The following is a 12,409-nucleotide window of genomic DNA, read 5'->3' on the forward strand; positions in this document are numbered from 1 at the left end:
ATGACCTCGCATGAGGGCTCTCTGTCACAGAAAAACAGAAAAGGGTGAAACCCAGAAAACACCTTTATTTCCTCAATATTATACTGAAACACCAAGATCCTTGCAGTTGCTGATATTACAGCAGAAAAAGGTATCATTCTTTTACCCCAAAATTAATGACTTCACGAGTTCAAAGCATGCCTACAAGACATATAATACCGATTAGGTATATATATATATATATATATATATATATATATATTTAACATCCTGATGTATGTGCAAATTGTGAGTAGAAATTCTGGCCTTTGACAAACTTAAAATTCTGTAGATAACTGGCTTAATATAAGGGGTCCTCAATGCTTAACTGCCTACTGGCTTAATATAAGGGGTCCTCAATGCTTAACTGCCTAAGTACTTTCAAAAAAATAAAAATCCCAGAACAAACAAAGAGAAACTCTGAAGCCTATAAAAAAATCATGCTCAATAATCAAAATCAAAGTAGAATAATATTTTTTTTGGCTTTAAATTCTCCAGCCAGAAAAAATTTTCTTCGTCAGCAATGAAACTTCTAACTTACAACCATCTTTAGTTCTGTATTAACAGCATCAACTGAGAATCTTGACACATGCAGCATGTAACATCAGCAAGTGGAGAAAGGTACAATTAACAAGTCCAGAACATCAGTGCATCAAGAGATAAACTAATGAAAAACATGCACAAGTGTTCCAATAAACTAGACAACCTATTTCTAAAAAACATACTCGTTGAAAATGTCAAAACAGAACAGATTTTCTTCTAAAATCTATTCTATGTATCATGAGTCCAAACCACAGTAGAGAGCATTATCTGCATTTATCAATCATTGACTAATATAGTGGGTAATGATATCAGAGTGCAGAAGAAAATATCCAACAGAAGTATTCAATTTAGCAGGAAAGAAAAATTTGTAGAGGTGTGAGCTTATTTCTGAATAGAAATAATAATTTAAGGTTCTGATTTCAACAGCTACCAATGGACCTTCTTATCTTCTTGCCATTTAAACAAGAAAGTGAAGGTCAGCTGTAGTGTAAACAGTGTTCTTCTTTCACAAATTTATACGTAAAACAACAGTTTACCCTGATTGATGGTACTGTATAGCATACACCTTTCACAATGCATGGATGGTACTGTCTACCATTACTGATGTTAAGTTTCCTGAAAAACTGAGAAACAATGTTTTAGCACCAATTGCCCACAGCAATTTCATTCTCTGCAGATGCCAATGCCTAGGAGCTACCTGATCCTACAAAAGCCTGAATCCAAACAGAAAAATTCAGGTCACTTATCTTTCTAGAATATTTTTCAATACCATTATAACTTCTGAGGATAAGGAAAGAGAAACGGATCTTTCTGAAATACTTCCTCACTAAGTATAATGTAAAATTGTCAGAATCACCGTCAACAACAACCTTCAATATAGATCTAATGGTCATTATACAGTAATAGATCTGTAGTCTTTTCAGGGAAGTGGAAGGGAAATCCTGAGCAGAGTTAGTTCAGAAAGAAAAGTATAGTGTCCATAAGAAAAATTCAAGTCCCCATTTGTAAAAGGACACATGAGACATGAGATTTTCTCATATTATGTATAGATCCCAAATATATACCCTGCTTTAGCATATGTTGCCACTCCTGCAGATTTTGAGCAGCATTAGCAGAAACCCAAATATGAACTCTCTAATGAAAGACTTTGCGTGGCCTGGTTTTGGTAGTGGGGGTGCTACAGGAGTGGCTTCTGTGAGAAGCTGCCAGAAGCTTCTTCCATATCCAGCAGAGACAATCCCTGGTGGCTCCAAAGATGGAGCTGCTGCTGGCCAAGGCTGGGCCAATTAGAAATGGTGGAAATGTCTCTGTGAAAACGTATTTTAGAAAAAAGAACAAAAAAGTTATTGTTCAGATGTAATCGTGACCAGAGCAGAGTGGGGTGAGAACATGTGAGAGGAACAGCCCTGCAGACACCGAGGTGAGTGAAGGAGGAGGGGCAGGAGCTGCTTCAGGCACTGGAACTGAGATTCCCCTGCAGCCCCTGGAGGAGCCCACACCAAAGCAGGTGGGTGCCTGGGAGGAGCCTCTGAGCCTGTGGGAGACCTGTGGGAAGAGGCTGGAGCAGCCAGTCCTTGAAGGACTGCACCTATGGAAGAGTGACCTGACCCACTGCTGCAGCAGTTTGAGGGGAGCTGCTGCCTGTGAGATGGAGCCATGCTGGAGAAGTTCATGGAGAACTGTCTCCCATGGGAGGGACCCCAGGGTGCAGCAGGGGAACGACTCCTCTCCCTCAGCACTGAGAGAAGCCCCAGGTGATGAACTGACCACAGCCCCTATTCCCTGTCTCCTTGCACTGCTGGGGTAGGAGTAGAGCTGGGAAGGAGGGAATGGGGTGGGAAAGGTGTTTCTAAGGATTTCTTTTACTTCTCATTATCCTGCTTTGATTTTGTTAGTAATAAATTCACCTCATATCTAAGTTGAGTCTGTTTTGCCTGTGATGGTATTTGATGAGTCATCTCTCATGATCCTTCTCCCAACCCATGGACCCTTCCTTGTATTTTCTCTCCTCTGTGCAGCTGCAGAGGGGAGTGAGAGCAGCTGGAGGGCCTGGCATCTGGCCAGCATCTAAGCAAGTTCAGTAAAAAACACCAAACCTCCCCTAAAACCTCAAATTACACCATGTAAAAACTAACCCTACAAGACTAATAGATGAACTCTTTAACGCATGTATTTGAATGCCAAAAGCTCAGATTCCACTTTGCAATAGCAAATGCGGGTTCATATATATTTTTAAGGCCTCTTAAGATAGAATCCAACTGTAGCTCCATTATTTCCTTACTATTGTCAGAAGAAAACTGACTAACCACTGAAATAAATTAATAGGATCACTACAGAAATGGTGCAAGGAAGACATCAGTTAACAAATGTGAAATGTATAAATTGTGTCTATTTGACTCAGAAACCTAAACACTGAATTAAGACCGATTCTCCATAATGTCAATTTTTCAAGTATATTTAAATATTTCACACACCTGTTTGAGGATCCTGGCTAAAGATCCTTGATCCATTTTGCTAGTGACTGCATCTTTCCTCAGTCTTGCTGCTACAGTTCCAAGATAGTCAAGTGATGCAACTCTTAATGCCATTTCTGTAGATTTGTTACTGAACTGGTGAACCTAAGAAAAGAAGAATAGACATTTAAAAGTAGTTATTTATGTCACAGAAATTCTTCTCACAGAAGACTGCTTTACGTTATTAAAATTTCCACCTGCAAAAACTTTCATACTGCAAAAAATTATGTAATTTACTATTACATCACACATACATTATTTACTTTATATTAATGTTTCTTTTTTATTAGGTCTCTCTCACTCTACATCTGTCAGAGATTTTTTTAATACATATTTTCATTAAACAATTTGGGCAACTAGCATAGCAGATCTCCAACAGCAGAGATTTTAAGCACCATAATGCTACCTCCTCATTATTCACATAAAACTCCATTTTACCAAGAACAGGACCATATAATATTTTTTCAGGAAGTTGGTCAAATTACTGTGTAATTACATTATAATACTGATGAGCAACACTCAAAAAACACACTAACAAAAATAGTCCCATTCTGGAAAATGTCATAAGCATTTGCTGTAGTTGTAAATAACCAAACCACTGGGTTGTTTTCGGGCTCTGTGCTAAGGGAATAGTCTAGAGAAGATACTTAATATGTATAATTACAGCTATTAGGCTGACTTTACTCCAAATAAATACATACACGTATTAGATGCTATGAAATGACACTTTTTAATGTTGAAAATGTAATCAAAGTGGAACTGAACTTCCATGAGAAAACATACATTTTTTAACAACTTCCATATGAATGATGCTCTAACCAAAATTTTATTATGTATGTATTGCATAGTAGTGATACATGCAATGAAATCCTTATATGCTGCATGTGTGCCAACAATCAGAAAGCATTCCTACAGTAGTTTCAGAAGAAATAAACTAGTCTTCATTGTAATAAGAGATGAATTAATATAGTTAAAAACAAGAATCCCTTACCAATAGCCTTCCTAGTAAGCTAAGTAGCAACTCTGCAGCTGGCCATTCTGGTTTATTGACTGTTGAAAGTAGATCTTGAATAAAGTTCTCAAACAGTGGCCTGTAATCTTCTTCCCCTTGTTTACTGCCACACCTGTTAACAAGAAGACACTTTTTGTAAGCGAATTTAACAGCCATATAAGGTTTCTTCCGATATAAACAGAAATAATCCTATGTTTAATCAGAAAAAACAATTTAATGTAATTCCAAGAAAATAAATACTGAAATACTAGCAGAAAATCTGTTTTATTCATTTGCAGAGAAATAGCTTAAACAGTTATCACTTCAAGTTGCACTGGAAATAAAGCAGCTAATCCATGGCAGGAGAATTTTGTTTCTAAGATTTTTATTTTTATTTTTGCATTTTAAAAATTATTTACTTATTTTTTTACATAAATAAAATTTTTACATTTTTGAGAGATCACTCATCAAAGCCTGTATTAACTTGGATAGAATTACAAATATGAAGCTAGAGTGGGATACTTAAGAGTTGGTATGTTTATATTCTTTAAGTTGGTTTTGTTTATCTGACAGTGATAACACATCTCAGTATTATGCTTCACAAAGGTTACAATCAGAATGCCAAAAAACCCACCAACCAGCTAACCAACCAACCAACCAAAACCACAAAAAACCCACTAAAAGTTAACATATCTGATACTTTTTGACTTCTACACATCATCCCTAAGTTTAATATCAGATGCATGCAATTGCTAGATGGCATATTAAACAGCTTTTCAGATTTAAGTGTAGAAATTAATACAGTAAAAACTTAATGACTTGATCTTTGAAATCCTGTGGTTAATTCAGGTATTTCTTTTGTTCCTTTTTGAGCTATTGACACTCCTAACTTTAGCTCAGTGAAAGTAATTTTAGGTTTTTTATATCTGATGGCTGAATCAGCATGGTTTCACCACTTAAACATCTGTTCAACCTTCTCTTCCAGGCTTCAGAAAAATAAGAGACCCAAAATAAAGGAATCCTACATGAACTGTGAGACAACTTCTTAAATGTATGAAGAACACTCTGCAGAATTTCTCTTCTATAGACATTTTTGTCTAGGCAAGAAGCTTTCCTGGGCATCTATAAAGTACATTATTATAAATAATTTCATGGATAGGTATTTATCACTGTTCAGTGGTCAGGTTTTAAAGTATTCATTTGGAGTTGAGTTTATCAATACATTATAGAATGCAACAGTACTTACTTCTTAAGAAAAATAGACAGGAAGTTTTGTGCTGTTCTCATAGCTGTTTCATATGAGTTAGTAATAAGCACATCTTGATCCACCTAAAAATAACAAGATACATTTGTCTATTATCTTAGCATAGATCTGTGACTTCCAAATCAGCTTTTCTCATGCATCAAAAAATTACAGCAGACATAAAATTACAAAGCTTGATTATTAGAGCACTGTAATAACATATTATACCTACAAACATCTATTCACTAATTACCTAAGTGATTTCTGCACACACACATAAAAAAGGCTTTTAAAAATATCTTACTTTCTTGTTGGATTCTTCCTCTGAATTAGAATCCTTTTCTGCTGATGGTAAGTGCACCACACACTGAATAAGTTGCAGAACTAGTGCTGTTACCATCTGAATGTACATAGGCTCTCCATCAGTGTCACTGCTGTTTAACCTGTTAGTAAGAAAAGACAATATTAGCACGAAAAATAAACAAAAAGAACAGAACACAAAAAAAATTTTTACTCCTAAGTAGCATCTTTCAAAAATTATTACCACAGGTAGAAACCCACATTCTAGACATTTATATCCTAATTTGCTTCTTTTTATGCAGTGTATCATTTTACCTAACAAAACCAGTAAGTACTGTTCTTGCACAGAAAGGTGAACTGAAACAGCACACAGTTCACTGGTTGAAACAGCTACACGAACATTTAATAAAACAAACACCTGCCTGCTAAAGTACTTAATAATAAGCTTATTATGTTTAATGCCATGTTCTATTCAACACAACACAACAAAACACACTAAATTGTTGCTGTAAAAATTTTTCTGTAGTATTTAATGTATGTGAAATGTGCAGGACTTAATGACCACGACCTGGACTGACTTTTACAAGGGCTACACCTAAAATAATCTGCAGCAGCATAACTGACTACAAACTTCAGCAGGCAATTGTCTTAAACTGGTAAGAATCCTATGTTTCTCCCTAATGTAACCTCAGAATTAGTATGAGTTTACTGCCCATACACACACCAATACCACCTTATTGCTACACTTAACAACATCAAAATATAGTAAACCCTGACATATGAGATGATATGGATATGAAACTGATTCCCCTTCTGAAAAGAGTGCTCTGAGTGTATCCTCAAAGAAATTCAGCCAGAATTTTCCTACAGAGATTTAGCTATGAAGAAATCATGTAACTCCATACAAACAGAATTAAAGAATTCACATTCCTAGTGAGAAAAATAATGTTTCGATTATTTTTGTATGTAGGCACTAAAGTGATAGCATAAAACCGAGCTATTATTACAAGACATTTGTCATACTAGTTGTTTTGATATCTCAACCTGCAAAAAGTGCAGCTTCTATAGACATATTTTTAGTGTAATTATCAATGAAGCCTAAAACCCTACATATACAAAACTGTAAATGCTATAGTCTACAAATTATTAATTTACATCAGAAGTTACCTGAAGTTTCTCAAACTCCTCTTGCTAGTTGGTAGTCTCGCAAGGGAAGTGAAAATTTCTTCTAGTATTAGTTGTCTGTGTTTTTCATACCGAGAGAACACCTATTTAATAGTTACAGGATTATTAGAAAATGATTTATTGTTACATAAAAGACAGCATTTCAAATATATAATAAATAATTATAATGACAGCATACACTTCACATGACACTTCAATAAATTATAATTCACCTTCTTGTTAATGCATTGCTTTCTCAATGCAAGCATTTAATTAAAAAAATACATAAAAACTTTTCCAAACAGAGATTTTTAACATAACATCAATGTGTAGTAGGTCTTGAAAATATCTTTTATTTAAAATATTTCTGTTGATGGTATAACACACCATATAGGAAAGTCAAACAGTATTACTAAGTTTTTGGACTTAGTATGTATTTCTCTCAGTACAAAGAAAAACTCTGTCATAACACAATTTACATGAACACATACAGGTTGTAGAGTATATTTGAGAAAACAGTTTTACTTCATATGTCAGGCTTTAATGTTTGCCTGACATGATACGTTCTTTCAATTTACTGTCAGAACTGTTGATTTTGCCTCCCCTTTTGTTTGGGCAGAATACTGAAGCATATAATCCTTACAAGAATAAAATGTCCGACTTGAACAAGGACATTTCTGTTCCACTACATTTTTCCTGAAGTAACATTTTACTTATCCTGTGATTTTTTTCAAACAGTCACATCTTCTGAGGAAAACAATTTATTCTACTATTCAGAAATACCATACTAATTCTATGACTTACTGCATAAGTTCAAATCTGAACATAGGAAATAAGGAAAACCAAGCTAGGATTAAAGATTTGAAAAAAAAAAAAATCTCAAAAAAGGGACAGGTAAGAGGAAGGAGTTTATGTTTACACTTTAACTGACAATCAAAATTCAGAAGCTTCTTGCTCGAAGTAGGTAATTTCTTTCTATAGAGTACCCTGTAAAAATAGGGGCAGCTCAGGTAGATATAACACTATTTTTATACTTTGATATCAAACTGTGAAAACATGCAAGAATAGCATTAATTCTGCACTTCAATTCTCTACCAGACAGAAAATACAGCCTATGTGTTAATGCCCTAAGATCTCTCAGTAGTACAGGCACAAGAACCCACAAATTAGAAAGTACTTACTGCAGTCACTAATTTGATGGCACATAACTGTAGCTCACTGACATTTTCTACAAAGAAAGGTGTTATTCCCATCGATGACACCTATCAATGGATAGAAGTAATTTTAAGTGTATAGGACTAACAAACTGGTATTTATGCAGTTTCACAAGTTGGTTATTCATTCAGCAGGTAAGGCATTCAACAATTACTTTATATTACTTGCAAATAAATTTACTAAATTAGGGCCCAGGTCTTATAAGGAATGGCTGAGGGGGTATCAGGCTCTTTAGTGTGGAGAAGAGGAGGCTCCAAGAGGGCCCTTACAGTTCTCTACAACTTCCTGAAAGGAGTGAGTAACCAGGTGAGGTTGGTCTCTTCTCCCAGTCAACAAGATAAAGGAAACGGGCCAAAAGTTGTGCCAGGATTTTAAGTTCCCATGGAAGCAGCTCAGCCAATATTCCCATAGATATTTGAAAGACATATTTGTAGATAGGATGTTTAAGGACATGGTTTAGTGGTATATTTGGCAGTTTGGACTTGATGTTTTTAAGGATCTTTTCTGGTGTAAATGATTCTGCTACTACATACTTGAATACAATCAGATTAAACTTTTCTTAAGTGTAGAAGAGAAGATGCAAATGACATACTACACAACAAACTAGTCACTCTCATGTTAAGAATTCAAAAGCTTGTACTGATTTCAAACCTCATGTCAGTGAGACAATTATACTTCACATTTACTCTAGCAAAAGCAAAGCTAACATTTCTGGACAGGAATTCCGAAAAAACTTACCTGAAGAATAGTTGTATCAGTGAGAAGCTGTATCTCCAGCAACTCTGACAAACTGCTGACAATGTCACAAACTTTGTTATACAACATCACTATAACTCTTTGCTTGTGGGTGGAACACTTGGCACGCTTTGCTTTGGAACTTAAAACACCACCTAGAAAATAAAATACGTATTCATTAAGATATTAAGATTAAGATTCATTAAGATACGTATTCATTATTTTCAGTGTTTCAAATACTAGAAAGATTATCTTCCTCGAAAAGTACCCCCAAAACAACTGCATGAATACTGCTTTGCAAAAGCAATTTGGAAAAACTACTTAGTAGCATCAGCTGAAAAGCAGGAATTTCACATGATAATTATTTTTCATAATTCCTCTGAGATTTTTAGAAAGGTTCTTGAAACTGGAGCGTGCATCTATAGGGATGTACATGAAAAGGATAAAAGGTAAATTGTTTTCCCTGAAACAAATCACTATATACATGGAGATTATGACTATGAAAGAACTTATTTCAACATATAATAACTATACATAAAAGTTGAACTTCAAACTTCTAAATACTTTAGTGTAAATACTTTGGTTACATAGGCATTATTGCAGTAAATCAAGGTGCTATATGACTAAGTCCTTCAGATTACACATTTCATTGCTTTTTTTCCTCTGTTTCATCATCCTCAAACTAATAGTGCATTAATTCAGGATACCGTACGTAACAAGAAAGAACTATCAGTATAAAAGTTGCATACAAAAATCTTATTCCAGAAAGTCATGTACATCATCATACAGTAGATTAACTTTTTATAGCTTTTAACATGGAAAGATTTCTTAGCATACTAACCACCATGAGGATCCACTCTATACACAGGATCATACTGAGGATAGAGAGTGTTCTGCAAATGAAATTTTGTGTACTGAATAACTCTTTCTATTACGTCCTCAATATATACAGCTTTAGGCATATTTGGTGATGTCATAATATTGATAGCAGTAAGACAAGCATCAGCAGATTTTGTCACTCTTTCCATAATCAGATCTCGCCATAATCTCTCCTCATCTTCAGTGTCATTATTCTGCAACAAGCAAGAAAAACAGGAGAGTATGAACAGAAAGTTAATTTTTTATTCTCATCAAGTAAAAGAAAATAACATTGCATTATTATGCTTACATACACTCATGTATAAAATACCGTATTTGCTTTATGATACCAAAATAATTTGTTTTAAAATCAAGTAATATTTCTTTTACTGGCAACAATTTTGTAACGGGTCTCTAAGCTACTGGTCTTTTGAAGTTCTGTATTCTGTATTCTTCTGTTAGAACACAAAGAAGGTTTCCGTGTCTCATTGGGAAGCACTATGAGGGAAGACTGCTGAATGCTATATTTAAGACTGATGTACATTAAGCAAAATTTAATTCCTTCATCTGGTGTTTTCTTCAGAGCACCAGTTGCTGCTTCGATCCATCAAATTTCTGCCACTAGAGGGAATTCTTCTACAAAAAGTCTGTTCCAAGTCACATGAAATCTCTAAGTACACAACTTTCTCTGCCTCATAGACCAACCCATCTCTTACCAAATATGTTGATTTAGATTACCACAGGCTACTGAGTCTATAACTGTGTTTATACGAGGTACCAAAACAAACATACATGAGGTTAAATATGACCATCCAGCAATACTTAAATATTTTAATAACATTATTACAGCAAAGCTGGGTAGAACTTTTCATAGCTTCTCTGGTACAGACAGAACCTCCAGAGACAAAGGGTCTTTCCTACCTAAATGACACCACACTTCAACACTGCTGGCTTCCCTGGTAAAGACCAGAGATCAGTGAAACCGTAACAGCTGTTTGCCTTTGGGGTAAGAGAATTTGAATCAATAGAACAGTGCATTATACAGACTATAAAATCTGCAAATCAAGAGGTCCCTGCAAACTTCTCAGTTACAAAGCCTTTATGGAATTTGCTATGTAGAAAAATAACACTTTAATGAAAAAAGAAAAGCTTCCTCTAATTAATCTTGGAAATGAAATGAATATTAAAGCATCATGTCTTTCTGAAAAATATGTTGACATGGAGGTATATGCACTGTAAAAGTGCATAAAAGTGTAAAAATAAACATAAAAGTGTAAAAATATACTGACATGCACTGTAAAAGTAGTAAGCTTATGCCTTAGGAAGATTTTCTTTGCCACAATGATTTGAATAATTTTTATTTGTTTTAAGAAAATCTAAAACTTGTTTGTCTCTTTTTTTTAAAAAATCCAAGTTTGTCTCTGAACTGCAAGCATTGGACAAGTTCATAAACTTACTTCATCATAATGAAGCAGACCAGGTAAACCAGTACTTTCTTTTTATGCATTTTTTGTATTGCCAAAGACATTCAGAACCATATATTGAAACTTTGAAACCCCTAAAAACTACCTAGATGAAAGTATTTAGGTACAAATAATGTGTCTCTGGTTTTCATGTGCAAGTTCAAATTCTTCCTTTCTGATATAATCTATTAGTGTCTTATTTCTACAGATGAGGAGGTTTTTTCCAGAAGGCTCAATCATAGTCTTGCTGCAATATTGCTTTTAATAGAAAGTATATAAACAAAAAGTGAAATGTGAAATATGGAACATCAACATCATAAAACCTCAAAATCTTTGAATAGTTTTAGGTATACCAGAAAAGAAAAACCATCCTAAATTATTAAATTTCCTGTTAATTTTATTTACAGTGACATTGTCACTTTGCAGTGTAAGAACATTTAAACCTTAATCTTCCTCCTTAATGCTGAGAAGAAACATAGACTCTATATGAAAACTGCAGTATTTCTTCTATTTTGTAAGGAACGTTTTATGGACACATAGCAAAGAAACATCCAACAATGCAAATTACACCAGAATTACCACTAATATTTCAGGATGAAACTATACTATTTAAAATGTAACAAAAGAAAATACAGTTTTTCCCAATACATCCGTTAGCTGTTATTATTATAGTAAAGTATTAGTGCTGAAAAAATATAATTAATTGAATATTGCTTCAAGCATTAAAATTTGGCAAACTCAACCACACACATGTTATATCAGAAATCTCTTTCACACACATACAGAGCATTTGAACACATCACTAAATAGGACTCCAGTGAAGAAAACTATTTTGCACAATGGTGTGAAACTTGGAAATTTCAAACTCACGTGGTTAAGTAAAGTAGACAGCTTTGAACCATCTTGAATATTCTTCTCCAAAATATTTAGGACTTTTACTGTTTTATCTGTTGAGAGCTAAAACAAGAAAAGAAATACGTCAAACAAGAGCAGAAATATAAATAATTCCAAATTGCTGAAAATAACATTGAGGAATGAAGGACTGAGCTTGTAAAATCTGAATCACTTCAACTGTAAGCAATTTGGCATAAGGACAATGTAGATACTACAACTGCAATCCTAAAATATATTTCACCTGTTTTCATTAAACTATATTTTCAACCAGCAAAATCCAGGGAAACAAATTTTTAAATTGCCTGTTGTTAAGGTTGTATAGTTATTTGCTTCTAGAAATAGAAATTTACCATATCCACCTATGACCTACAAATTCTAACTGACCATATACAGCTTTATTAGGAGAAAATCCATACTGCTTGAGCAAGAAGAAATAAATTCCCTGATACTTGAAAGATAATATAAGGGAAAT

General features: G+C 34.3%; 1 protein-coding gene across 4 annotated transcripts in view; it reads right to left on the reverse strand.

The window, feature by feature from the left end:
- The window catches only part of NIPBL (NIPBL cohesin loading factor), a 139,575-nt gene that overhangs the window by 22,636 nt on the left and 104,530 nt on the right, over positions 1 to 12,409 (reverse strand). For all 4 annotated transcript variants that reach the window (XM_014875485.2, XM_014875486.2, XM_014875482.2 and 1 more), the window contains 9 exons: positions 11,914 to 12,000; positions 9,564 to 9,795; positions 8,726 to 8,877; positions 7,954 to 8,034; positions 6,776 to 6,876; positions 5,613 to 5,751; positions 5,312 to 5,394; positions 4,066 to 4,198; positions 3,036 to 3,179 (listed from right to left, as the gene is read on the reverse strand). In XM_014875485.2, coding sequence (XP_014730971.1) covers positions 3,036 to 3,179; positions 4,066 to 4,198; positions 5,312 to 5,394; positions 5,613 to 5,751; positions 6,776 to 6,876; positions 7,954 to 8,034; positions 8,726 to 8,877; positions 9,564 to 9,795; positions 11,914 to 12,000 — 1,152 coding nt within the window. The remainder of the gene's footprint in view (positions 1 to 3,035; positions 3,180 to 4,065; positions 4,199 to 5,311; positions 5,395 to 5,612; positions 5,752 to 6,775; positions 6,877 to 7,953; positions 8,035 to 8,725; positions 8,878 to 9,563; positions 9,796 to 11,913; positions 12,001 to 12,409) is intronic.

The sequence above is a fragment of the Sturnus vulgaris genome, chromosome Z (genome assembly GCF_052056855.1).
Source record: "Sturnus vulgaris isolate bStuVul1 chromosome Z, bStuVul1.hap1, whole genome shotgun sequence".
Lineage (NCBI taxonomy): Eukaryota > Metazoa > Chordata > Aves > Passeriformes > Sturnidae > Sturnus > Sturnus vulgaris.